Source organism: Eubalaena glacialis, chromosome 11 (assembly GCF_028564815.1).
Source record: "Eubalaena glacialis isolate mEubGla1 chromosome 11, mEubGla1.1.hap2.+ XY, whole genome shotgun sequence".
NCBI lineage: Eukaryota > Metazoa > Chordata > Mammalia > Artiodactyla > Balaenidae > Eubalaena > Eubalaena glacialis.
This window is the reverse complement of record NC_083726.1, coordinates 63,088,159-63,114,204: the sequence shown is the minus strand read 5'-3', so window position 1 is coordinate 63,114,204 and position 26,046 is coordinate 63,088,159. Positions and strand designations below refer to the sequence as shown.

Here is a 26,046-nt window from a genome sequence, read left to right as displayed (position 1 = left end):
CAGGGTCTGAGGAAGGACCAGCACTGGGGCTGGGGTAGGGCTGGGTGAAGGGAGACAAGGAGAGGGCCAGTGAGAAGGAAATGACAGCACAGGAGCGGGGCTATTCCAGGCCTGGTGCTTCCGGAATGGGGTTTAGGGCTCCTGAAGGTCTTCCTCCCGAGACCTCCCAGACTCTCCCTGAACAGAGGACAGGTGAGGTCAGGCCATGTTGGAGGCACAGGAGCCAGCTTAGCCTCAGAATTGAAGCTCTGAGGTACCTGGGGCTGAGGGCAGTGAGTGGGGCTCCCTTGAGCGCTTGAGAGAGCGAGTAGACGGTCTCCCCTCACCGGCTACAGGGCTTTGGGGGGAGGCTGCTCCAGGTGCCGAAGAGGCGTGTATGGGCGGAGGGGTGGGTGTCAAGGGTCTCATCTCCCCTTGATTGATGGGCAGCAGTGGGAATGGGTAGGGTGGGGTCCAGACTGACACAGGTAGCCCCCTGGTGGTGGTTGCTGTGGTGCGTGTGTGTGGCAGTGATGGCGGGGGATCAGAGTGAATGTGTGCCCAGAAAGGGAGGTGGCGTGCCCAGAAAGCGCGCACGCGCACACGCGCACACACGCACACGCGCGCACACACAGCCTTCCAGCAGATCCCATGCCCTCCTCTGGTTCCCTTCAAAACCAGCCAGAAGAATAAGTCCCCAACTACCCCAGACCCAGGGGCGTGACTGAGGTGGCAGGTTGGCACTGCCTGTCCAGGGGAGGCTGGAACTGTTTGGGGACATGCCCTGCAGGTGCAGAGGTTGAGAGCAGGCCAGAAGCACCCCAGTCCTCAGGCCACCTCCATGGGCTGGGGTGCTCACCCGTCGGTGGGCAGGGGCTCACTCCCAGAAAGCAGCACATCACAGCACAGAAAGCGGGGCCCTCAGTTTATTGGAAAAACGGGGGACAAGAGGCCAAAGAGCTGGGGGAGGCGGTCCAGCAGTGCTCCTTCCTGGGAAGGAGAGCCCTTCTTCCTGGGCAGGGCCAGAGGCCCAGACAGTGGAAGGGAGGGGTCCCTTCCCATGCAGCATCCCCTTCCAGTGGGAAAAGAGGAGCAGAGAAGCGGCCAATGGGAAGGAGAGTGTGGTGTATTCTCAGAACGCGGGGGACAGCTACCGAGGCGCCGCTGTTCTCAGCTGGCAGTGGGGGCAGTGGAACGTCTGGCAGGCAGAGGGGGCCTCTCTGGCTCTCCCTGGGGGCCACCTAGCACCTCCCCAGGTCGAAGGAACCCCCTCCGCAGGTGTTGCTGAGTTGGCTGCAGGGCGCACACAGGCCGGTGCTCACCGCAAGGTTCCCGCTGCAGGGGCGCTGCAGGTGTTGCCCGTCACTGGCCTGGAGCCCGACATGCAGAGGTCCCCGCAGACGACCCCGCCCCGGGAGCTGCTGACACCTGCGGGGACAAGGGCAGCGTCAGGAGGCCTGGCTGGTGGCCACCCCATCTGGCCACCTTCCTTTGGCCTCTCTGATCGGTCCAACCCTCCGGGGAAGGACACAAGGGCCTTCAGTTCTAGTTCTGAAGGTGTGGAAGGAACCTTAGCCTAGGAGTCAGGAGCCCTGGGTTCTGGTCCTGGTCCTCGCGCTCTGCGGGCAGGCCAGCTCAGAGCCGGAGGCAAGGAGCACGGTGGCCTGGGAAATCCATGGCTGAGAGTGAAACTGAAGGAAGGTGGCCAGCCCTCGAAGCTGGAACTGGTGAGCATCTGGACGGTTCTCAATGCACATGCAATGGTTACGTGAGATTAAGTCTCGGTCAGATGCCGAGGGATGCAAGATGGCGGGTCTTCCACGAAGCATTTCTCTATCACCACGCTGGTAATTGTGCCTCTGTCCTCTGATCCTGCACATCTGCCCCAACCCAGCAAGCTCAGTATCAAATTGGACCCTTCACTGAGGGTCTTTTTGTAGACACACCCACCTCTTTGGGTTGGGGGAGCTGTGAGTGTACCCAGGCCCCTGTCCTGATGGGAGATGACGGTAGCACGGACTCCAGAGATAACAAGCATGGTTGGAAGCTCAGCTCTGCCACTTACTAGCTTTGTGACCCGTGACAAGTGATGTTTCCCCAGGTTCCTTACCTGTAAAATATGAACGGCAATCCAGGCCTCGCTGGGATGCTGGGAGGATGAGGCGAGTGCCTAGAGGCAGGAGGTGCTCCCCCCACCCTGAGTACTTCAACACGGTGACTGGTCTGGGTTGCACGCGGCCAGCAGAACCTTGCAAAGGGACGGTGAGCATCGGCTGTGAAGTGTCATCCTTGCGTGAGCAGAAAACAGCCCACAGCCCTGCAGCTCTACGAGGCAATCATGGCCACCTTAGAAAGCTTGAATTAGAGCACCTATTTGTAAATGGCCCGGAACAGAGAGAATTGAGACAGGGTGAGCCCCTTGAAAACAGCTGTAGACAGGAAGCTGACAAGGGGACAGCAGCAGCCTGACAGGCTGCTCTCTTCCACCTGGGCTCCAGGCTGGATCGGGTCCCGCCCTCACCACGGGCTATAAAGGCTCTGGCCGAATCCCAGGCTGGTTCAGTCGCCAAGGCCTGTGCCTGCCCTTCACACAGCTGGCCTGAGTTGGCCTGGGGGCTGACCTGTCCCCACTGCCTGGAATGACAGCTTGCCCTGTAGCTCTGGTCCTCTGATTCCCGCCTACCTCCCTGGGTTTGCGAACATCACCGGGCCTTATTCATAACGGTGTGGCTTTCTGGTGGTAACCTGCCTGTCTGCCTGGCTTGTGACCCATGGATGCCCTGACTTTTGTCATTTCTTCTTGTCTTAATATCCATGAGCCTTTTACTTTTTGGTCCCTTCTTCATGGGTTCTTGATAAACAACTCTGTGATGAGCATTCACAAATATATCTTTGTGCACATCTCTGATAATTTCTTTAAAATAAATGACTGGAGGTAGAATCACTGGGCTCAAGAGGACTATCCTGGCCCTGGCTGTGCCTGTCTGCTGTCTGGCCGTGGAAGCGAGGAGGCTGCTGCAGTGAAGTAGAGGATGTGAGAGTCAGGAGGTGTGGATGCAAATCCCATTTCTGACTCTGACTAGCTGCGTGACAAGCTAGTCCCTCTCTGTGTGCCTTGCTTCTTCGTCTGAAAAGTGAGGATTGGAAGATTGGCCTCCATAAGGATGAAATGAGATGGTCTTTGTGAAAGCACCCGAGGCTGAGCCTGCATCGCCTGTGACCCAGGACGGGGACTGCCTCCCCTTTGCCTGCTTTGTTCTCCAATCTTGCCACCTCTAGTTTTGCCTTCTTGACCTTGAACTTGCAACACACTGAGGCCTATGGCCTGGAGCTGATAAATCGTGGCAGCTTCACATACTCCACCACTGTCTATTCTGTCCTCCAGGAGCTGACTGCTTAGTCCCGTAGATTCGGAAATAGGTACAAGTTAAACGGGTAATAGACACCTATTTTTCAAGGCAGTTTGTGATTGATTGTCAATTACCTGACAAAGTGCCTCTCTCGTCTGTTTCAGGGGCTGAGCTCACCTTGAGCTGGTGTAATCAGGGAGTCTCTGTGGGAAAGGTCAGGCTTGAGCTGGGTTTTGAAGGGTGGGAAGGGCTTGGAAAAGTCGGAAGGGTGGAGGCATGGCCAGGTGAAGAAAGGCAGAAAAGCACAGAACTATTCAAAGGGCAGTAGATGAGCACTGGTGGAGCTGAGAGGGTGTCAGACCTAAAGGATGAACTTCGGGCTCATTCCAATGAAGACTGGGAGCAAGACAAGGACATCCTCTCAATGCCATGCTTGACATACTGGCCAAGCGCCTGGCCAAGAAAATAAATATGCGCAAGTATTAGAAGAGATAGGACTGGCATTATTTGTAGACAATGGGATCAGCTACATAGAAAACACAACAAAAATCAACCAATAAACTCTAGAAATAATAGGATGAGTTGAGCAGTGCTTCTAGTTACAAGGTCAACTTACAAAAATTAAAAGTGTTTTTCTGTATCAGTGGCAACCAATTGGGAAATAAATAGAAAAATAAAGATACCATTCCTAAGAGTGATAAAAACAGTGAAGTAGTTGTGATATAGCAACAAAGTATTCATAGTCATTATGAAAAACAGTGTAAGGCTTTATTATAAAAAATACAAGAAAATCTGATTAAGTAGAATTATATCATATTCAGACATAATTTGGCCTGATATTCTAAAGATATCAATTCCTTCTAATTTATAAGTATAATGCAATAAAATTCCATCTGAATTTCTTTTGAGGGACTTGATAAGATCAATATAGTTTTTATGCAAAAAATAAAGTCCATTTATAGTAAAGTCAGTTATGAAAAAGGAAAGCAATATTCAATATGCTGTAATAAACCATAATGGAAAAGAATATGAAAAAAAAAAGAAAAGGAAAAGGAAAGCAAAGAGAATGTCTGAGGATTCGAGAGCCACAGTAATAAAAATGTCTAGTACCTGTGTAGGAGCAGGTAAATGGACCATTGGACCACTGGAACAGAAGAGAGAGCTCAAAACAGGCCCTTTGATGTAAGGTAAACTTAGTATTTGATGAAGGTAGCAACAAGCAAAGGGCTGTTTATTCAGCTGGTGAGATTAGTAAAAATAGACCCACTGTATGGAAAGCCTATGTAGAGCCGGAGTCCAGTTTGTACTATATACCATGGGGGACCTCAGATGAATGCAAGGCCTGGGCATGAAAGATGAAAGTATAAAGCAAACAGAAGAAAATGTAAGAGAATATCCTTGTAACTTAAGGGTGGGAAAAGACTTCTTAAGCAAACCTTACAAATCAAAACCACACAAAAAATTTTAAAAATCAAAACCACAAGATAACAAAATAGATTGTCATGATCACATCAAAATTAAGAATTCTACTTCAATGAAAGACTATAAAGTTAACAGACAGTTGATAGCCTGGAAAATTGTGGATTTGGTTTGCATTTCCTTGATGATTAGTGATGTTGAACTTTTTTTTCATATCTCTGTTAGCCATTTATATGTCTTGTCTGGAGAAATGTCTATTCAAGTCCTTAGACCATTTAAAAAATTGGGTTAATTTTTTTTGTCTTTATTTTTTTTTTTTTGCTATTGAGTCGTAGGAGTGCCTTACACTTTCTTAAGCTGGGCAAAAGGAAGGAGCTATAGTTAGTGTGTGGGGAACTTCTTCCAGCATGCTGACCTCAGTGGGCCAAGGAATGAGACCCCATACAGTGGCCTCTGAGAATCTGGGCTTAGTACTAACTAATTGGGTAGCTCAGGGCAAGTCACAACGCCTCTGACTCTCAACTTCTTCATCTGCATAGTGGAAATAACGATGCCTGTTCTGACAAGCTCAGGGGTAACTTCATGGTCAAATAAGATACCATCTGCAAAAGTGCCTTGTAAACAGCAACAGTATAAAAATGTAAGATAATTATCTTATATTAGTGTTAGTCCGATTCTAGTGCTAACATTTCCTTCCCCTAATGGCTCACCATGGGCTTGAGTTTTACAATAAGGTGGTTTAAGAAATGAAGGAAGAAAGCTCCAAATGGCTGTGATTTCCCTGCCTAGGTAATTTAAAAGTTGACCATTTTGAATGGAGGTGAACTGGGATGACCAAGGCCATGGGAGACTCACCAGGGTTCCCACAGCCTGCCCTCTTCTCAAGCCCCTTCCCTCCTCTCGTTCCCTGCAGTGCGGCAAGCTGGAGGCCGCTGTGGCCGAGGCGGAGCAACAGGGCGAGGCAGCCCTTAATGATGCCCGCTGCAAGCTGGCAGGGCTGGAGGAGGCCCTGCAGAAGGCCAAGCAGGACATGGCCTGCCTGCTCAACGAGTTCCAGGAGGTGATGAACTCCAAGCTGGGCCTGGACGTGGAGATCGCCACGTACCGCAAACTGCTGGAGGGCGAGGAGAGCCGGTGAGGGCAGGTCCAGGGTCACTTCACATCCCCACTCCGGGCTAGAAGAGTGCCTCACTGACTCATCTCCAGGGAGAGAGCATTCAAACTAGCAAAGTCTCTAGAGATCTAGAGAGTCCCGCCATTTCCCCATTCTCAGATAGGGAAACTGAGGCTCAGAGAGGGGAAGGGCTCATCCAAGATCGCAGCTAGCTAGTGGCTAAGCTAGAACTGCATCAGCCTCCTGGCTAGCACTCCAGCGATCTCTCTCCCTTCCCGCATTGCCCCTCCAGCTGCACCTAAAGCTCGTTCCCAGGTAACTATTCTACCCTGTTGGCTGAAAGGGTGTTTCTGCAGTCACATCTCAGTGGGTTGTGAAAGCTGCAATCATTCAGAAGGTTTGTTAAAGGCCATTCGATTTAAGATGCACAGACAAGGAATTCTATCAGCCTGGATAGTCTGGGGTTCAGGACCAGCAAATAGACAGGAGCAGCGCAGTATCCTTGCCCAGGAGGGAAGACAGGGGCAGACACAAATCCATCCATCCTCCAGGTGACTGGGCTTAGTGTCCCAGGGAGGATGTCAGAGGCTTCTCAGGGGAGGAGGTAGAGGAGCTAAGGGGGCAGGAAAGGTACAGGACACTTCAGGCTGTGCTGACAGTTTGAGCCAAGAATCAGGGTCAGGTGAAGTCAGCATGGGAGGGAGCAATGTGGATTTACACATCGGATGGTACATGGGCCTCTAGCCTTGGGTGGCCATGTCATTATTGCCTCTGAGTTGGATCCCATCCCAGGGAGCAGGCTAGGCCAGGGAGTAGAGTATAGAGGTTAAGATCACAGGCTGTGAGCCAGATCACCTGGGTTCAGATCCCAGCTCTACACTTACTAGCTTCGAACCTTTATGCCTCAGTGTCCTAATCTGTAAAACAGATAATCATAAAATCCACTGCTTCAGGCTGTTGCAGGGATTCAAAGGGTTAACAGAACATAGTAAGTGTACGTAGAAACAGATTATTATCAGAATTAGAATATCTTTATCCAGGGTGGCCGGGCAGGACTGCACCCATGGAGAGACTCTATTAACCTGGGTAGTGTTAGAAATCTGACAAGAGTGGCACCCAAAGCAGCTGGCCACGACTGACCAAAGCAGGGAAACTTTTCTGTCCATTTCCTCAGGGCTTTGAGTGAAGCCACCAGCACAGTCTCCCCCTATGCACCTGTAAGTCCCTAATCCACCTGCCAGCACTCAGTGTGGCTCTCGGCATTTGCACCGTGAAACTTACTTTCATTACGGAAATCATCATTAGTGTGTTGATAACTCGATCATATAATGAATGATGCATCGTTCCCTACACATGAGATTTTAAAAGGTAGTTTAGTATATTTGCGTATGGTGGCCACTGCCCTTTTAATAGACCTTCTCCTTTTGCATATAACGTGTGTAATTAGATTATACAAATAATGCTCACTGCGGAAAACACAGAAAATAAAAGCAGACATAATCACTCAACTTGGAGATAGCTGCTGCCAGTATTGTGGCCCAACAGGCACCGTGATGGGCATTTGCTAGAATAGAATCTTCTGGAAGGGCACAGTTCCGAGGCTGTGGCAAAGCCAGGTTCACGTAGTAGGAAGGTGAGCTGGAAGCATATATCCCCTGAGAAGCTGTGGAGTGGAGAAGTGTTCTGAGTCAGGCAGAATGAATCAGAGCAGAGCTTTCCTGGAGGAAAAGTTTTGAAGCTGGGAGTTTTTTAAAAAACAGGGAAGAGATAGAACAGAAAGTACAGGTGTTTATGAAGAGTGCAAGGTCCTGGTATAATGTCTCATCATAACGAAATGTTTATAGTGCTCACAGCACTATAAACCCTTACATCAGATTTATTGCATGCCAGGCTCTGTCTGCAGGCACTTTACACATAGAGCTTATAACAGTCCTATCAGGTGGTATTATCATCCCCATTTTAGAGCTGAGGAAACTGAGGCACAGAAAGGTTAGGTGACTTGGGCAAGGTCACTCAGCTAGTAAGTGGCTCAGCCAGATTTGAGCCCAGGCAGCCTGGCTCTAGGGTCCAGGCTCTTAACTACCACACTCTCCAGCCTCCCTCCCTCCCTCTGAATTTATCAAGTCAGGTGCGTGTCTGGGGTAACATTTAAAAACGTGAGACAAAAATGGATCCATTTGGATGCTAAGAAGCTTTTTCCTATCCAGAGGTGTCCAGTTCGGCAGTAGCTGCTCCCATCACCTTTGTCCCTAGCACAGGGACAAGGAGGGTGACCCCACCCCACCCTACCCCTACTTTTCAGCACCCCGAGTTTCCATGGCCGAGAAGCAAACAGGGCATAAAGTGGCCTTTTGGATCCTGCAAACTAACATTCCACTGTCCTTTGGGGATCCCCAGGAGCAGTGCTAGCCCTGATCCTTCTGCAGCAGGCCCCACCCCTCATCTCTCTCCCTCCCCGCTTCAGGATGGAGGAGAACAGGCCTGCTTCAAGAACAGAGGAGCCAGGTGCTAACTGCTCACTCTCCTCTCCCCTGCAGGGTGTGGGAAGGCATGGGCTCCATCAATATCTGCAAGTTTGGGGGGGTTGGGTGGGCATGGTTCTTTGGGGGTCAGTGGCCTTAATATCGGGTTGCCTCTAACTGGTGACTGAACCTCTGTCCACAGGGCACTGGGTGAGGGAGCTGATAGAAATGGATGGTCCAAAATATCTGGCCCCTACATGGATCCATCTGGAGCATCTATGAAGTCTAAGCTTATGCATGTGGCGAATTCGGACCCGCTAATTGGTTCTGCAAAAGTCACCCAAGTCTTTCAGCCACACAGAATACTCCCCAACTGGTACAATGTTTTATGAGAAAAAAACATGAGCTGTGTATTCTGATCAGCTGGGGCTACTGAAAGCATCTCTTAAATCTGTATCTTTAATAATTCAGTGTGGATGCAGCCCCTAGCCTAGGTGTCTATCTGTTCCCCTCACCTTTCCAGCAACCATATTTCTAGATGATTCCTCTCCTGTGATCAGTCGGTTTTTGCCTAAAGATTTCAACATTGCAACATTAGTCAAGTAGATTTAGGTGTCCAACTTGCTAATCACACTCCTTCAAGAAGATGGCAATGGGTTTAGCTTTTCCTGTAGTTTAAAAAGATTCATGTCACTGGTCCATTAGCATGTGAAGAGAGTTAATCATTGGTTCCAGAAAAATTCTGGGTCACACCATGTCTGGAATGGAAGAGAATTCAGACCCGCTGTCTCCTTACAGGTGTGAACCGTTCCCAGGGTGGCATGGTGTGCGGGGACCTCAGTTCCACCGTCCCTCGCGGCCATCGGCAGCGGTGCCCTCTGCTCCCATTCTGTAGTGGGGGCCTGTTCCAGTGTGAGATCTATGCGGTTTGCATAGTGCTGGGTGGGACTCTGGACAGATGGGGTCTGACGGGGCGAGGGTGGAAAGTGGAGGAACGGGGAAATCTTTTCTCTCTCAGGCCCAAATGTCAGTTTAGAGATTGCCCCTCGCTGGGAAGCCAGAACTAACTCTCCAGTTTCCTTCTCACTGGAGTTATGATTTACTCTTTGACTGTCAACCCTGGGTTTGGCATTCTTGCCACCTCCATTGATTCTCCCCTCGCTGTGGTCCAGGAAAGGATGTAAAGGCTTTTTGATATAAATTGCTTAGTCATTTTCTTCCCCAACTAACTTCAGGTTAGTAGACATTTACTAAGAACTGAGTGTGTGCCAGGCCCTCTGGGCAGGGACCCAGGTAGGGGACGTCAGTGCACCCTTGTGCTTTGCCCTTGGACGAGGGGCTCTGTATAGCCCCTCAGTGTTGAGGGGGCAGCAGGGGAAGTGGGGCTGGGGCTCTGGGAGTCCCTTCGCTTGATCTGAGAGATTGTATGTTCCCAGGGCATCCCCCAACTATGCATATGTCAGGATGGAAAGACTGAGGCTAATCTTCCCAGGTTTTTATTATTGGTGATTTGGAGTTTTATTGTATTTGGGTGATTCCTGTATGGCTCCTTTTCTCTTTTGGTGTGTGTGATTAAATGTCATGGCAGAGATTTCCTCTTAGCAACCAGGTCAGTGCCTGTGCCCTTCCTTGTTTTCCCTGATGGTTTCAGTGTTTCTCCAAGTGTGGTCCGTGGACTACCAGGATCCCCGAGGGGCCGGGGGTGACGGGACTTGTTAAATATGCAGATGCTGGGCTCCACCCAGAACTACTGAATCAGAAGTTCTGGGGATGAGCCCAGGAATCTGAATTTAAACAAGCTCCCAGGTGACTCCTATAAGAACTAAAGTTTGAGAGTCACTGGTTTGTGAGGGTGGCTCAGATAATTCTGGCCGTTGAGGTGACTTTCCCTCTGATTCTCACAGGATCAGATTCATCTCTTTGCCATTCTCCTTTGACTTTGTCAAAAGGTCAGAGCCAGTATGGGCCACCCACGCCGGGTGAGGTGGGGACAAAGGCAGAAGAGAGGAGGAGAATGGAGTCTGTGCTCACAAGTACCAGCTAAGTGTCTGGTGCATCATGCATGTATTTCATCCATTGCTCACAGCAACAGTATTATCTTCATTTCACAGACAAGGAAATTAAGGTCCCGAGAAGTTGATAACTTTATTAAGGTCACACAGCTAGTCCAGGATCCAAACTGAGGTCTAGGGAATGTCAATGTTCATATACTTTCCACTGCCTTGCCTTGGTTGTTCCTTGAGAATAAAATCATGGTGCATCAGAATGCTTCCGGATGAGGGGTTCCAACTGATCCTACCTTACGACACTCCAGAGATAAGGGGTGGAAGGTGACATAAAAGAACCTCCTGGAAATGTTTGTAGAAACATCTCCCCACAGCTTCTGCTCTCCAAGAATCTTGGATAGACCTTATTATGGGGCAGCTCACACATGCCTCTTATGTGGGGATCCAGAATTAAAACTCAGACTTCTGGTGGGAGGACATTTGCCCTGATGGCCTGGACACAGACAGGTGATTGGGGACCTCTGTCTCCGGCCTATTCCTGAATTGACAGTCCCCAAGAAGTCCCACCAGGGAAGTCTGTTCAGAGTCCCCTCAGATGCAAAGGGCGTCCCCCCTGGATGTGATAAGATGGAGAGAGGGGTTTCTGGTGGACAACCTTCTTTCACTTGTTTTATAGGAAAAACTCCTACTTCTCTCACCTTATGTTATTTGGGATTTATAAAAAGGGATTTAAAAAAAGACCTGATTGGGTAGAAGATATTTTGTCACAAGAACACGTATTTGATCTCAAGATATAGAAAAACCTTTGAGTAGTTCTCCCTGGCAATGCCAGGGATGACTTCAGAAGGTGTCCCCAAGGGGCACATTGGTCCCCTGGGACTCTGGGATCTTTCTCCAGATCTTTCTTCATGTGGTATCCCCCTAGTCTCTGCCTCCTGGGCTTAGAGGATCCTGCAGGAGCGCATCTTGGGCACAGCATGGTCTGGATTCCACCAAGTTTGAGCTGGGGAGAAAATCAGGTTCAAAAGGCCACTAGATCTGCTCTGCGGAGGGAAAGGCGTTGTACCAGGATGGGGCTGGGGAAGGGGAGGTGGTAGAAATGGGGGAGGGTCTACCTCTCCTTTCTGATGGTGGTGGTGGAGGGTGTGTATATGCATATTTGTGCCTCTAGTGTTTCCTCCATATTTAATGCAAAAGCTCATCTTCTGAGTGCTCCCTTGACCCACTCCCTTCCCTGGCTACTTGCCTCGCACCACCACTCTTCAGTAGCACCAAGGGTATAAGAGCGGGGTATCCAGACAAGAGGTGATTCCCAGATGGTCATTTCCAATGTCCCTGTCCATTCCAAAGAGGGTTACACTTTGTGATTTCCTTGATCATGTGGTTACCCTGCATTTCTCACCATGCTTGGTTCGGGTGGGTAACGGCTCCAATTTGTACTTCTCGAGATCCCAAGGACTGAAGCAGGGAACAGTTGGCAACACCAGGACCGGGAGAAGGAGCAGCCTGGGTGTGGGTGTTTGTGAGGATGGTCCAAAGCAGAGGGGATTTGAGACTTGGTGGAAGAGCGCTTGTGGCCTCCGAAAGGAACGAAGAAGACCCCAAAGCCCAAGTTTACCTGATTTTTGAAAGCACTATATTCCATACTTCCTTATCCTTTGGAGATCCTGTGTATTTTGGGGAGGGGCATTGAATGTTTGCACAGGAGTAGAATATGGATAGAAGGTCTGATTTTCTCTTGATGGGGGTCTCATCTTGGTTTGTGGAGTTTCAAAAAAAAAAAAAAAAAGAGCCCAGGAAAGAGCCCTGGAGCCACTGACATGGGCCTACTTTATTGTCTGGGCCCCTTGCTCTTCTGGCTTGTTCTTGATTGAGAGATTCAGACCACTTGACTTCTCCTTAAAATTTATTTTTTTCTAATGAAACTTTAATCCTCAGTTACTCTTGGAGTGTACCGTTTCTGCAAGGAATAGCTCTTTTCTCAGGAGAGAGCTGTGGGAGACCCAGAATCCTTTGAAAAGAGAAGAGCTTGCTCTGCATTTTTGCTGTTGGCTGCAAGGAGGGTGGTCGGGAGAGGTTTCATCTTCATGCCGATGGCACCTCGGGCTGCCATGCACACAAAATATGGAAACTTATTAAAAAGCTTATCGATATCTCCCAGCTCCTGGTTGTTTGAGTTTTCAATGCACGGTGTCATATTTTTGGGTATCAGGTTTGGCATTTTAGTTATGCTTGGCCCAGACCCAAGGTAACATCAAGGTGTTTTCCCCAAGCACAGACTCACTGCACAGGCCCCAGGCTGACGCCCAGAGCATGGAGGCCACTTCTTGCCCAGCGTCTCTCTGAGACATGGCAGAGCTGATGCTCAAATTTTGATCTCCTGACGTTTCAGCCCTGGAGATTTAACCTTTCCTGTGGATGAATGATGTGCCTTAAACTGAGTGTTGGCCTGTTGTGAGTATGACCATGCCCTTGAAGCCCAGAGAGATGGTAGAAAGAAGGAGAGGGGGCCAGAAACTTGGAGGAGGCCTGTCTGGTGTCAGCTGGCAAACCTCAAACAGCAGCAGCCAAAGCACTCGGGAGAGGCCTCCAGTGGAGTTATAGCTCTTTGGGTCTGAGATGAGGATTCATCAGAATGCACAGGCCCTTAACATCTCCTCCCAGGGACAGGCTGGGGGATGGGGCAGCAGAGGAGGCCAGCAGGGGGACATCTGCCTGGAATAGTGATGGCCAGTCTGTTCTCCTAATGGAGAAATGGAGGTGAGTCCAAGAGGGCTGATGTCTACACCTCCTGCTCTACCAGCTGCCTGAGTTCATCCAACCATCTCAGGCCTGACATGTTCTGGAGCCCCATCCTGGGACTTGGTTGGGGGTCAAAGCCAGGAGGAGACACTTCCTACTCTCCAGGAACTTCCAGCTTGATCCAGTGTCCAGACACACCCAGTGACATCCCTGGCCACAAGCCACAAAGAAAGAACCAGAGATCCTCAGGGTTTGAGACACTGTGGGGCAGGAAGCGGGGGATGTGTGTGTGTGGGGAGGGAGGGTAGGGAAGGGGGGCAGAGGGAGTGCTGAGCAAAGGCAAATGGGAGGAGGGGTGTGGGGTAGCCTACGCGTCCACGTGGGATAGTCCTGGGAGGCCTCAGGCGGCGGACTTGTCTCCATTGGGTGGAGCCTGCATCTGGGAAGGTGAGCATCTGGGTGAAGGGGTTGCACAGGGCTGAGGAGCAGGTGGGGAAAGGGGAGATGAGGGAGCCTGTGTTTGACATAAGGAGCACATGCATATGCTGGGAAGTGGTGTGAGCCAGGCAGTAGGGGATGAGAGCTATGAGTTTGGCATTCTGGCTGCTGGGGAGGGGAGGGGGGTTTGTGGGGTGCGGATGGGGAGAAAGAGGTCATGTGGGGATCTGGAGCTGTGGTCCAGGCCTGAGGGGTCTGAGCTGGAATCAGGCTACGGAAGTGGAGGGGAAGAGGCAGAATCACTGGAGGGCTGGGAAACACTGCATGGGGTTGGAAAGGACTGGCCAGCTGGAGATGGGGCCAGAGGGCTCCGAGGGTCGGATATGTTGCAGGTACAGAGACAGTGTTCTTCACAAGATCACATGTCTTTGCATGGCAGCAGCATTTATTGAAACAAGGATTGAGACAACCCAGAAGGCGAGGCACCCACAGACAGTCATAGCAAGAGGGAGACCCAGGCAGTGGCCTCACCTTCTCCATCCCACCCACTCAGCATTGGACAGATCCCTCCTGCACTGGCAGGGGGTGACCTTGGAGCAAACATGGTGTTTTCTCTGAAATGTATAAAGGTGTATTGAATAGCGAAACCTGTCCAAAGTCAAAAGAATTCCCCCCATAATGGGCCTCTCAACTGGGAGGTCACAGGAGTTTGGCTGGAACAGGTTAACCCAGAAGAAGGCAGTCGGTTAGAGAGACAAGCAAAACACAAACAAAAATGACCAAGGGGCAATTCTTTCCTGCAGAGACCTTCCCGGCCAGGAGAGGGGAGCTGCTGGAAGTGGCGGGGTGCTGCTTCCTCTCTGATTCTCAGGTTGTGGGAGACCAGGCTGGATAGTTAGGCTTATTCCTTGTGCCAGGAGAAGGCCAAATTTTCACAATGTCCAGCGGCCCTGGGTGACCGGTAGGGTCCCAGAGAGCCTGGTGAATAATACAAATTGGCCACTGGTATTTAGGAGTCAAATCGGAATTGAGTAAAAGGGCTGGGAATGACTCTCTCTAACTGAAGCCTGTTGGAGAACCAGGAAACAAGTCCCTAAAATGAGAAGGTGGCGGAGAGCAGTGGAGGGTCTTTCCCTTGGAGGAACACGTGGAAGATTCTGGCAGCAAGCACACATTTTCCATTCACACACCATTCCATGCCCGGGGGACGCAGGCGGGGCCTCGGACTCTAGGCAAAGCAGACGGACCTGCTCCCGCAGTTGAAGCTGGAGACGCGGGGCTGACAGGGGGCGCAGGAGTCAGGCGCCATCAATCACTGTGATGCTGCCCCCAGTGGCCATGGGGCCAGAGGCAATCTGGCGGCCTGGGGTGGTGCTATACATGAGGGCCCCCAGGTGACTCCACCGCGGGAGCTGCTGACGCCTGTGGGAAGAGAGGGGACAGGAAGGGCTGAGTGGCCTGTTGTGATGTCACCAACCCCAGGACAGGCCCTAAGGGGCTTCTGCACCGCAGGACCTTCCTCCTCCTCAAAGGGGTTTAGTGGTTCATAACTCAGACCCTGTTCTCCTCAGCATCTCAGCCTTCTAGGGCAGGGGTCCCCAGCCCCTAGGAAGCGGGCCACATAGCAGGAGGTGAGCCGTGGGTGAGCAAGCGACGTGTCATCTGCTGCTCCCCATCACTCCACCATCATCCCCCCGCACCCCGCCTCCATGGAAAAATTGTCTTCCACAAAACTGGTCCCTGGTGCCAAAAAGGTTGGTGACCGCTGTTCTTGGGCACCTGGGCGAGAAGGAATCGAGGACCCCTACACTCAGAGGGGCAAAGCTACTGTGCCCTTATTACCCTGGCCTGCAGTTCACATCTCCACCAGTGGATGGCGCTCAACTATGCCTTCGTTTAGTGCCTCCAGGGAAGAGTGGGGGTGGGGGGGGGAGGGGGAGGGGGGGCATGAAAGGCCCCCTCCCTCCCAGGTCCGGAACATTCAGGGTTTAGTGGGTTAGGCTGTCAGGTTCAGATTTGCCCATCAACAAAGCCATTTTTCTAGGGGTGTTTCAAGCGGGTACTTACAGACATTCACAGAGCCCACACCTTCGCACAGCCTAAGGGGAAAGAAAAGTCTGTTAACTCTGGGCACTGAGCTGGATTCCCTGAGGCAGATGGTTGCTTGGGCACAGAGAGGCCCAAGCCTCTCTGTGTACAGATCCAACCCCCAAGAGGCAGGAAGTGCTCCCCCAAAGTCTGTATTAAATGCTCACTCTCTAACTATTCTCTGACCACAGAGACAAGGCCTTCTGATTTTCAGCAGAGGTGAGTGAGTTTATGAACTCCACCCGTTGCCTCCAGTCTGAAGGACTTGGCCCACCCTGGATAGTGCCGATCAGGCTCACAGAAAGGAGAGTCGAATTGAATGCAGCAGCGTGCGTGAAAGGGCTTGATGCCAAGGAAGAGCTACAGCCACAGGGTGCATCATCCTTACAATGCACCCGCCTCCGGGGCCGGCCAAGCTTCAGTCTCCTTTAGGAAGCTACTGCAAGACAATGGATTTTAGAGCCACATGTCTTGGGTGCAGGTCCTGGCTCTTGTGCTTGCTAACTGTGTGGCCACGAGAAAGTCACTGAACGCTGGGCCTTATTTCCTTATCTTTGGATGGGAAAAATGATACCTACCTCGCTGGACTGTGAGGGTTAAAATGAGCACCTAGCACAGGCCTAATAAGCATTCAGTAAATTATCATTATTATTGAAGCTTGAGCTGTACTAGCAGTGGGCAGAGATACAGCTCACATTTGGGCTCAGCGAAATTCACCGCCAGAGGGCCAGGGCCTCCTCCTTCTAGACCCCGAGGTCTTCCTTAACCCCACCTGTGCTCCTCGCCCTCCAGCAGGCGCCTGTAGGTGGCGATCTCGATGTCCAGGCCCAGCTTGGAGTTCATCACCTCCTGGTACTCCTTGAGCAGGCAGGCCATGTCCTGCTTGGCCTTCTGCAGGGCCTCCTCCAGCCCGGCCAGCTTGCAGCGGGCATCATTAAGGGCCGCCTCGCCGTGCTGCTCCGCCTCGGCCACGGCGGCCTCCAGCTTGGCCCGCTGTGAGGAAGGAGATGTGAGGACGAGCATGAGAGAGAGAGAAGGTGCAACTTGGCTCCCCTGAGCTGAGGGAGCTGGGGCAAGGGTCCCAGAGAAAAGGTAGGTTAACTACCTATAAACAGGTAGTTAATGTGACTATGAACACGAGGGAGGAATGGGCACTTTTCACCATCTCTCCTTGGTGGTGTTGCAGGGTGGCCAGGGAGGGGGACATCAGTGACACGGCTCATCCCAGCTCCAGTGCTGCGTGATGTGCCAGGGGCCCTGCCCTCTCTCTGGACCCCTGCTTCCTCACGGGCACACTCTGAGGCCTGATTAGGGCCAGACCTTTGCTCTCCTGCTGGCAAAGGGCCTGGTGCTGCAGTCTGCCTGTGCTGGGTATTCAAGCTCTCCCAGAACCCATACCTGGCACTTGGCATTTTCAATCTCGGCCGTCAGCCTCTGGATCATGCGGTTCAGCTCGTTGATCTCCTCCTTGGTGCAGCGCAGGGTCTCCCCGTGCCGGATCACCGTGGCCTTCATCTCCTCGCACTTGGGGGAAGCAGAGATGCTCCTGAGGCTCAGGATGGGACATCCCATCCATTCAGGACAACACGGATGATTGTGTAGGTTGTACAGTGCTCAGCCTGTGCAGCCAGACATGGCAGCCCCACCCTGATGCCCAAATTGAGATCTGTCAGTCCTTTTCTTACCATCCCTAAAGATCAAAATCCCCAGACAAAAGAAGCCTTTTCTAATATACACCTCGCATCCTTCCCAGTGCCATGTCTAGGAGGCAGGTGCCCTGGGCCACTCACCTTGCTGCGGTACCAGGACTCAGCCTCAGCCCGGCTGCGGCTGGCTACGTCATCGTACTGAGCCTTGATCTCGGCGACGAAACAGTCCATGTTCAGGTCCCGGCTGTTGTTCATCTTGACGAAGACTGAGGTGTCTGAGATGTGGGCGTGGAGGACCTGGAGCTCCTGGGGGGCCGACAGCCAATGCATTTGGTTCTGGTGCCTTGTCTGGGCCACGTGCTCCAGCCCTGGGGGCCGTGTCCACTCCCTGGAGGGGGCACTGGTCATGTATGATACATGACTCCCACTCCCTTTCATTCACACACAGGTACATCATAAGACAGTAAAGCTGGGAGGGGCTTTGGAGGTCAGCTGGGGACAGCCCATGACTTAACAAAGGGGGAAACTGAGGCCCAGCATGTGAAAAAGGCCTGACTCAAAGTCATTCAGCAAGGGAGCTGGGGTCTGAATGCCGGAACTAGTGATCTGTCCAGGAATTAAGACCCCCTCTCTAACTGGAAACCCACCCTACCCCCCTCCCACATACACTCTTTCATATCCATGTAGAGACCAACACGCATAAAGGCCAGCACACAGGCACACACGCTGCAACACCCCGGGGCTCGCCGGCACAGAGAGGCCCAAGCACGCTCGAGCGCCACCGTCCTTGGGGCTTACCTGCACGTGTCTGTGACAGCTACACGACAGGCCCCTCTTGCATGTGCGTGCATGTTCTTCACATGCTTCCATCACTCAGGGGGCAAACGTGCACACAACACCTCCCCCCAGTCCCCACACCTTCCCTTCCCCCTTCCTGGCTGGTTGGCAGGGCCCTCCTCACCTCTTCATAGAGGCGCTTCAGGAAGCTACACTCCTCCACCAGGGCCTCCACGTTGGCCTCCAGGTCTGACTTCTGCAGGTAGGCGCAGTCCACGTCCTGGCAGTGGGGCGAAGAGGAGGGGGCGTGCATGTGGGAAGAGGCCCCCGGAAGGTGCCTCTGGGTCGGTGTGGTGACCCACCACGGTGGAGGCTGCACAGAGGGTGCCCCTCCCTCCCTGCCCTGTGACCAGCCCCTCACCTTCTTTAGAACCACGAACTCATTCTCTGCTGTGGCCCTCAGAGCCACTTCCTCTTCATACCTGGGGGTGGGGGAGACAGGGGCCGGGGCTTGGCAACCATCTCAGCTCCTGGGCAAGCTCTTCCGGGGCTCAGAAGGGATGAACTCTGCAAATGTCATCCTGTCCTCTCCTTGGTCTATTTTGTGCATTGTTTGTGGGCCAGCCCTGTCCCAGCCTGGCTTATTCCACCCCACTCCTGCTGCCTCTGGATGAGTAACACTCCATCCCCCAAGTCTAAAATCATCTTTGCATCCTAGATCCAAAGAGAGGTGGTGCCACGGGCAGGAAGGGCACGGAGCCCGTGTCATGAATGTGAGCGGGAGTGGGAGGAACAAGAAAGCTCTAGAACCCCATTGGGTTTCCTTACTCCCCCGAAAACAGCTCTAAGACTCAACGGGCCTCCACGGGGTTGAGGTGGAGCCAAAGAATCTGAAAAAACCTAGGCCCCTACTGAGCATCCCCCTGGGTCCCAGGCAGCCCCTGTTGACAGACAGGCAGGAATCTTAATGAAGCTGCTTCAAGAGGCTTGTGGGTGGAGCTTTCCCACTGCCCCTGTTACTCTGGGTCGGGCGCACTCACTTCTTCTTGTAGCCCTCCAGCACCTCCTGCATGTGGCTGAGCTCCGAGGCCAGCCTCCCGTTGTCGGCCTCCACACGCTCAGCCTCCCGCCTCAGCGTCTCGATGTAGCCGTTGAACAGGGGCTCCAGGTTGCTCTCGCAGCACTGGCGGTTCTGGTAGAACTGCCACTTGGTCTCCAGCAGCTTGTTCTGTTGTTCCAAGAAGCGCACCTGCCGCCCAGGGTGGGAGAAAGAGACTCAGGAGGAGGCTGGGGAGGTGCCTGCCTCCCCAGAGCTCTCTCTCCCTCTGCTCTGATGTCCTCTGAACAGCCAGGGCCAGGCGAGGGCTGAGCCATGGAGTGTCTGCGACTCAGCGGGCCTTGCTCCCAGTCCGCAAGGGAGGCACTGTGGGTGTGAGTGCCCCCGGCTTGAGGCCAAGGGTCTGATTCAGCTCCCAGGTCTGCCACTGTAACAGCAAGTTGTCTAACCTCTGGGTGCTTGGTTTTTTCATTTCCAAAACAGAGATGATAATAGTACCTTCCTTAAAGTTGTAAAAATTGACCAAGTTACTACATGTAAAGTGCTTAGAACAGTTTCTGACACACAGTAAGTGCTCAATCAGTTGAACTATGACTTGTTCATTACCAGTCATTCTTCATTTATTCATTTATGCAACAAACATTTATTGAATATTTACTATGTGGTGCCAGGACTTGTGCTAAGATACACACACACACACATATCTTGGTCTATGTCTGTACCTATCAATCAATTTTATTCAATTCTCACAACCCTCTGGGGGGAGATCTTATTTCTCCTATAGTACAGAAGCAGAAACAGAGACCCTAAGGTATGAAATGACTAACCTATTGTCTCATAGTTAGTAAGGAGTCAGGATCTCATGTCCCTTGAGTCCCCTTCACTTGCCTGTCGCCAGAGTCTGTCTAAGCTGCTCACTAAACTCTCAGCTTCAATTTGTTATTCAAAAAATAAAGATGATAATATCTACTCCATTGAGTCATGTTGAGGATTAACTGAGATCACTAAAGAGAAAGGGATAATAAGAAGGTACCCCTGTTGCCCCCGATCCCAGACCCCAGAGCCTGGTCCTACTTCCTCAGCTGGAGTAAGGCCTCACCGACACAGTAGAAGCCGGCATGAGGGGAGATGCAGAGGTGGCCTTTCTGAGAGGCAGCCTCAGGGCACTTTCGGGTTTCTCATGCTCTGCACTGGTGGGCCTCCTCCCGCCAGCCTGGCGGTCCTGCCTTCCCCATTCCCAGCTCTGCATCCATGAAGGAGGCTGCCAAGCCTGCTTGGTTAACTGTCACACCTCCTTGCCCACTACTGTCCTTGGAAAAGAATGCTAACAGCTAACGTTTATCAAGCACTTACTGTGTGCCAGCACTGTCCCTGCATGAACCCCGTGAATCCTCACACCAAGCATGTGAGGCCGGTTCTGCTGGGCAGACAAGCAGCCCGCCTGAGGACTCTGCACGGCGGAGGGGCAGAGCGAGGGTGGGGAGGCGGCGTGGCTCTGAGCAGCACGCCAACCGCTTCCGGAGCTGCCCCACCGCAGGAGTCTCCTCTCCCCACTGTCTCCCGCTCTTCCGGTACCCAGTGCCCTGTGTTTCAGCGGCAGCTCTGATATTCCCATGCTGTCTTGTCTCGGGAAACACACGCACTTTAGACTATAGACTCAATCTCTGGACCGCAATGGGTGTCCGATATACTTTGCAGGAATTAAACGAGAAGACGGATCCTTCCGCGCATATCGGTCTGCATTTCTCTCCCGCTGCTGGCTGCCGTGCTGGCTCCCCTACAGATCCTCCCGAGGGGAGGACAGGGCTGGGGCCGTCTCTGGACCATCCCAGGCCTCACTGACCTTGTCGATGAAGGCAGCGAACCTGCTGTTGAGACACTTGATCTGCTCCTTCTCCTCATGCTTCACGCACTGCGCGTTGGGGTCGATCTCCAGGTTGAGGGGCACGAGGAGGCTCTCGTTGACCGACACGGTGGTGATGCAGGGCGGGCTGGGGCCGCACACGCCGCCAGAGCGGTACCCGAAGCTGCGGCCGCAGGAGCCGGCGCGGAAGCCGCCCACCGCTATGCGGGGCGCGCAGGAGCCCAGGGCTGAGACGCTGCGGCTGCCGAAGCCCGTCAGCCCCCGGTAGCAGGACACCCCTCGGTAGGGGGCAGCGCTGATGCAGCAGCGGCTGCCTGTTTTGGGGGCCACAGCTGAGCACGAGCTGAAGGTCCTGGTGACCCCACATCCTGGGCTGATCCTGTAGGAGCGGCAGGTCATGGTGCGGGTCTGATCGGATGGAGGCTGAGCGCGCTGGGGTGTCGAGGGCGGCGGGTGCGCTGCTTAGGATGCTTCTGGCTGCTCTGATCCTCCCTGGTTCTTTTATTGGTGGGGAGAGCTGGCGTTGGCTGCATGAAAGGAGTGAAAAGTCATTTTATGTTGTTTATTGGCTTGGGGAGTTTGCCAGCAACTCCCCAAGGACTCGTCTTAAAGGTGAGCTCAGCGGCGACTCTGGGCCTCCCTAAAAGTATTGAAGATGTTATTAGGGATACTGTGCGTTTGCACTTTTCATCTTCAAAGCTCGTTTACGTACATTAGGTAATTAATTTTCTCACAGTCTCCCTGTGAGATGGTCTCCACCCACACCTGGAGGCGGGTTTGAACTCCACAACAGTCTGAGGTGGCTGGGCATGGGGTAGGGGCTGGGGCCACTGTCTCCAGGGAGAAGTTCTAGGGTCCCAGGTTGGGTGAGACCACCAGCGGTCATCACCTCTGTCCTCTTGGCTCCACACTGAACACATTCTCAAGTACATCGATGTGTTTCAGGGGCTGATAGATCAGGTGAGTCCAAACCCACTCAGGCAGCATTGCTTGGAGGTGGTTCGGGTCCAGAGGGGCCATTTTGACCATGCTCCCTGCAGAACAGAGGGCTGGAGCATGTGGTCTCTTAGAACCTTCTGGATTCCACCCTAGAAGGTTCTGTTCCAGAGCCCTCATTTCTCACTCGCAAAATTGCAACTCTCAGTGGCCACAGTGACGGCCCCTTGTGGATAAGGGGGGCGCCTCCCTTTAGCCGCTTTCTCCCACTTGGCTGAAAGGATGGCAGAAGCCGGGATAACCTTGCTGCTACGGACTTGCTCTGGACACCGTCCCTGGGCTCTTTAAGAAGAAAGAGGTCCTGTGAGTCTCACTTCCTTCCAAGACCACCAGCCAGGGCAGGGGCTCATCCTGTTTGTCAGCCCCAGGATTGTCACCCCTAGAAGAACATTCAGAGACTGCTTTGCAGAGATGGGGGTGGGAAGGTGGCTTTTTTTAATCCAAGGACACTGTGATTTCTGGCTCCTGGGGGCTCTGAACTCTTGGTTCCTTCTAACATCCCTGCATCCCTGTGTGTCCTGGGGCCATTTATTAGGATAATGATGGATAGTCTTTAATGTTCATTGAGCACAGACCTGGGGATGCGGTCGGTGCTGAGGGAGGATAGCCAGGCCCCTGAGGGGTCAGGAACTTCAGGAAGTAGAGCTGAGGAACTTCTTCTGAGGGTGACAACCCCTCCAGGGAGCCTCCCAGAACCGAATGCTGTACCTGTGCCACGGTTCCCTGAACCCTCCCTCAGATGCCCCATGTTCTGTCCTGGGTCTGCCCTTGTCTTCACAGCCAGGTCCACTGCAGGTCTTTGCCCAGCGCCAAGCTGACTGGTTTCTATCTGCACATCCCACACCTGTCCTTCCACGTAGGGCAGAGACCTTGGGCAGGCAAGGAGCAGGAGGCCTCACTAGCTGGCCCCAAATAGTCTTCAGATCATAGTCACCCATGGTGAAGCAGCTGGCATTTAGCAATCTGGGCAATGGAATCCAAATTGGAGGACCTGGTCTAAGTGTCAGCTTGGACACTTCCTAGCTGTGTGGCTTTGGGGAAGCTCTTAACCTCTCTGAGCTTCTGATTCCTTGGCCGTAATGTGGGATTCATTCTTATCTTTTGGGGTTGTTGGGGGGATTAAGTGGATAATACACAAGAATGTGCTTTGGGGACCAAAAGGGTCTGTATAAAGGAAAGGGACTCTTGCTTCCTATCAGAAACTCCCCTGCCACCCCCTGCATCCCCTCACCCAGCAGAGAGTGGGCCTGCTCCTTGCCCCGTCCACAGGCTTCACCTCCTCTGCACATTTATGATTTCATTATCCTTTCAAGGCTGCTTTTAATGTTTTCTTTCACCTAATTTCACTAGTGTACAGATTTGGGGGTGGAGTCTGGGGTGGAGAGAGGAGGCTATACTGGGGAGCACGAGGGATGGTTTCCCAGTCCCCACCCCTCAAGTGGGGCCCTGCTGCCCTGAATCCAGGGATGTATCCTTGAGCCTCGGACAGTGAGCTCACTGACTGATGGTGGTGTAGACCTGGATGGTGTGGTGTGGCCAAGAGGGATTCGGACCCTTTGAAAGTGAGGAGGGTGGGGCCTGAGCACGGGAGGTGGAGGAGGGACGGGCCCTCCGCTCTGCCAGCTTGGAGAGCCCATAAAACCCCATCCGCTTCTCAACTCCCGTGAGCCTCTGCTCTCCTTCAGCTGATTGAAGAGGATGGAAAACCCATTTCTGCCTCTTGGTAGCAGGAGGGAGCGGAGGCTTAGCCCCAGAGGGAGGCTCTTGTGTCAGCTGTTCCCTCAGGGCCCCAACACACACACACACACACACACACACACACACACACACCCGCAAGCCTCCACCTCAAATTGGGCCTAGGCACTGAGGATGGGGAAGGGGAGCCAGGGGACTCAGGAGACCTGGAGATACCCCACTGCCTTCAGAAATAAAAGACCCATCCAGGACCAGCAGGACTATTCAGAACCAGGGTGTGAGCCCCTGGGCGGGTGTGCTGGGAGTGAGGGCAGGCCCCGCCCAGCACAGGGATGTGCTCATGGGCGCTGGGTGAAGTTTGCCTCACTGCAGGTGGCAGCAGAGCCCAGGGCCTGTGGGGAATGCTCAGGAAGACCGTCCACATGGTGCTTTGGATTGAAGGGGCTGGGCTGGAGGGGGAGGCTGAGTCCTTATGGGGCTGTTCCCCGGTCATTCTGGGCAAGTGAGAAACTCACAGATCAGGCCAATCTGGCACAATGCCCTGGGGGGTTTGTGTAGACCTATGGGACCTGGGTCTTTGCCATCTGGTTCTACCCAAGGGAGGCACGGAGAACCCATAGAACCATGCCCATCTCTACCCATCACCCAAGCACACTGCTTAGTGAGACCAGATCCTTGTCTGGGTGCTGGGGTGGGAGCTGGATCTCTCTTTACTGGCCTTCTCCTCATTTACTGCCCTTCTCCTCATTTACTGCCCACATGTGCCCTGTGGGTTCTCCAGCCCCCTCTCCCTATCCCCAAGCCCTCTCCCTGGTCACACCTTTGCCTGGAATGTCCCAGAACAGCCGGCCACCTCTTCCAGGAAGCCTTTTTGGACTAGTCAGAGCAAGGCTGTGATTTCTCCTCCTCTGGCTCAGCAGGCAGCTCACTAAATGCCCTTTCCAGGGCTGCCCGGTTAACTCCAATTAGCCTCCTCCACACCCTCTTGTCCTGGGTGCTGGCATTCATCATGCTCTTTGGTCCTGTCCCATTGTGCTCCCGCTACCTTTTGAAAGCCACACCCAGTGTCAGAATGTCCACCCGAAAACCCATGGCCCTCCCATAATTTAAAATGCTCCCGAGAGGCCACTTTTTCCAGGAAGTCTTCAAGCGCTAATTGGCTGAGAGAGGTTTCCTACTCCACCCTGGGGTCCCTGGCAGCTTCCATGACTCCCTTTGAATCTGCTCCATTCCTGGAGTCCATCTCCTGGGGTTCCCCAGAGGCCTCACGGCTCATACTCACACCCACTGCAGATGCTCCATCCTCCTCCCGCACGTTACCTAAGCTGGGATGCTTGCTGGGGGCACGCGTGCTCTTCCATCCACCAGGCACTGACTACCTGCCTTCCCTTCTGCTCGCTCTACTGTGCTTAAAATCCCCCTGCTTCTAGGAGGGCTTCCTGGATTTGTCCAAAGATAGGAGAGCGCCGATACCTTCTCATCTTGCCCTACGTGTCTTTAGAGCTGCCTGTTGACCCTTGCAGTTTTGAGTATTTATCCGCCTGGGCTCTCAGGCACTGTCTTGCTATCCTTCCCGGCTGACTAGTTCTCTGGGATTGACCCTGAGAGCTCCCATGGGCCTGTCCTGATCAGGGTCTTGGTAGCTGCCCACACAGTTCATTCAAGTTGGGCATCTCCCCTCATCTCTGCTGGTCTTTTCCACAATTTTATTATGCATCCAGATCTACGCCACCTCCTGGTGCTGGGACACAGTTCTTGAAGAGTCTTTTAGCCCCGTGACACTTTCTCTGGCTTTTGCAAGACTTGGGTGTGACTCAGAGACCCTATGTGAGAGGAGTGAGGTCAGAGCAACAGAGAGGCGTTGGATGAACACTGGACCCTCCCAAGCGCATCCGGGTCTGGGCCCCTCATCCAGCTGGCAAAGCTGCTCCCTGGGCCGCCCCATCTTTCCTCTCATGGGCTTCCCTGCCAGGAACTCTAGACTCTCCTCCCAAACCCTGTCCATATGCCTTCCTGCAGGCAGCTTTCTCTCATGGCTTTGCTGTTTCCTGTGGCTACTCTGGGTCAGAGCAGATGCTCAGTAAATACAGAGCCTCAAATTTCAAAATTGGACCATATTAATGGTTTTGAAATTTTCTTCCTCTCCTCCTCTACCTCCTCCCCCTCCCTTCCCCCTCCTTTCCTCCTCCCTTCCCCCTCCCTTCCCCTTCCCTTCCCCCTCCCTCATCTTCTTCTCTTCCTTCTCCTCCTTCTCTTCTTCTTTAGCAGTAGAACCATTTCCCTAAATCTTAGGAGGAAAACAGCTATATAAACCTGCCTGTCTATCTATCTATCTATCTATCTATCTATCTATCTATCTATCTATCTATCTATCTATCTGTCTATCTATCTAGCCAGCTATACAAACAGA

General features: G+C 52.8%; 1 protein-coding gene across 1 annotated transcript; it reads right to left on the bottom strand.

The window, feature by feature from the left end:
- Positions 1–1,220: 1,220 nt before the first annotated feature.
- KRT85 (keratin 85) lies at positions 1,221–21,344 on the bottom strand. The gene is given in 10 exon segments (XM_061204320.1): positions 1,221–1,324; positions 1,327–1,407; positions 15,578–15,609; positions 16,371–16,591; positions 16,997–17,122; positions 17,389–17,553; positions 18,209–18,304; positions 18,446–18,506; positions 19,065–19,273; positions 20,925–21,344. Coding segments are annotated over 10 exon segments (1,515 nt in total).
- Between the last annotated feature and the right edge of the window lie 4,702 nt (positions 21,345–26,046).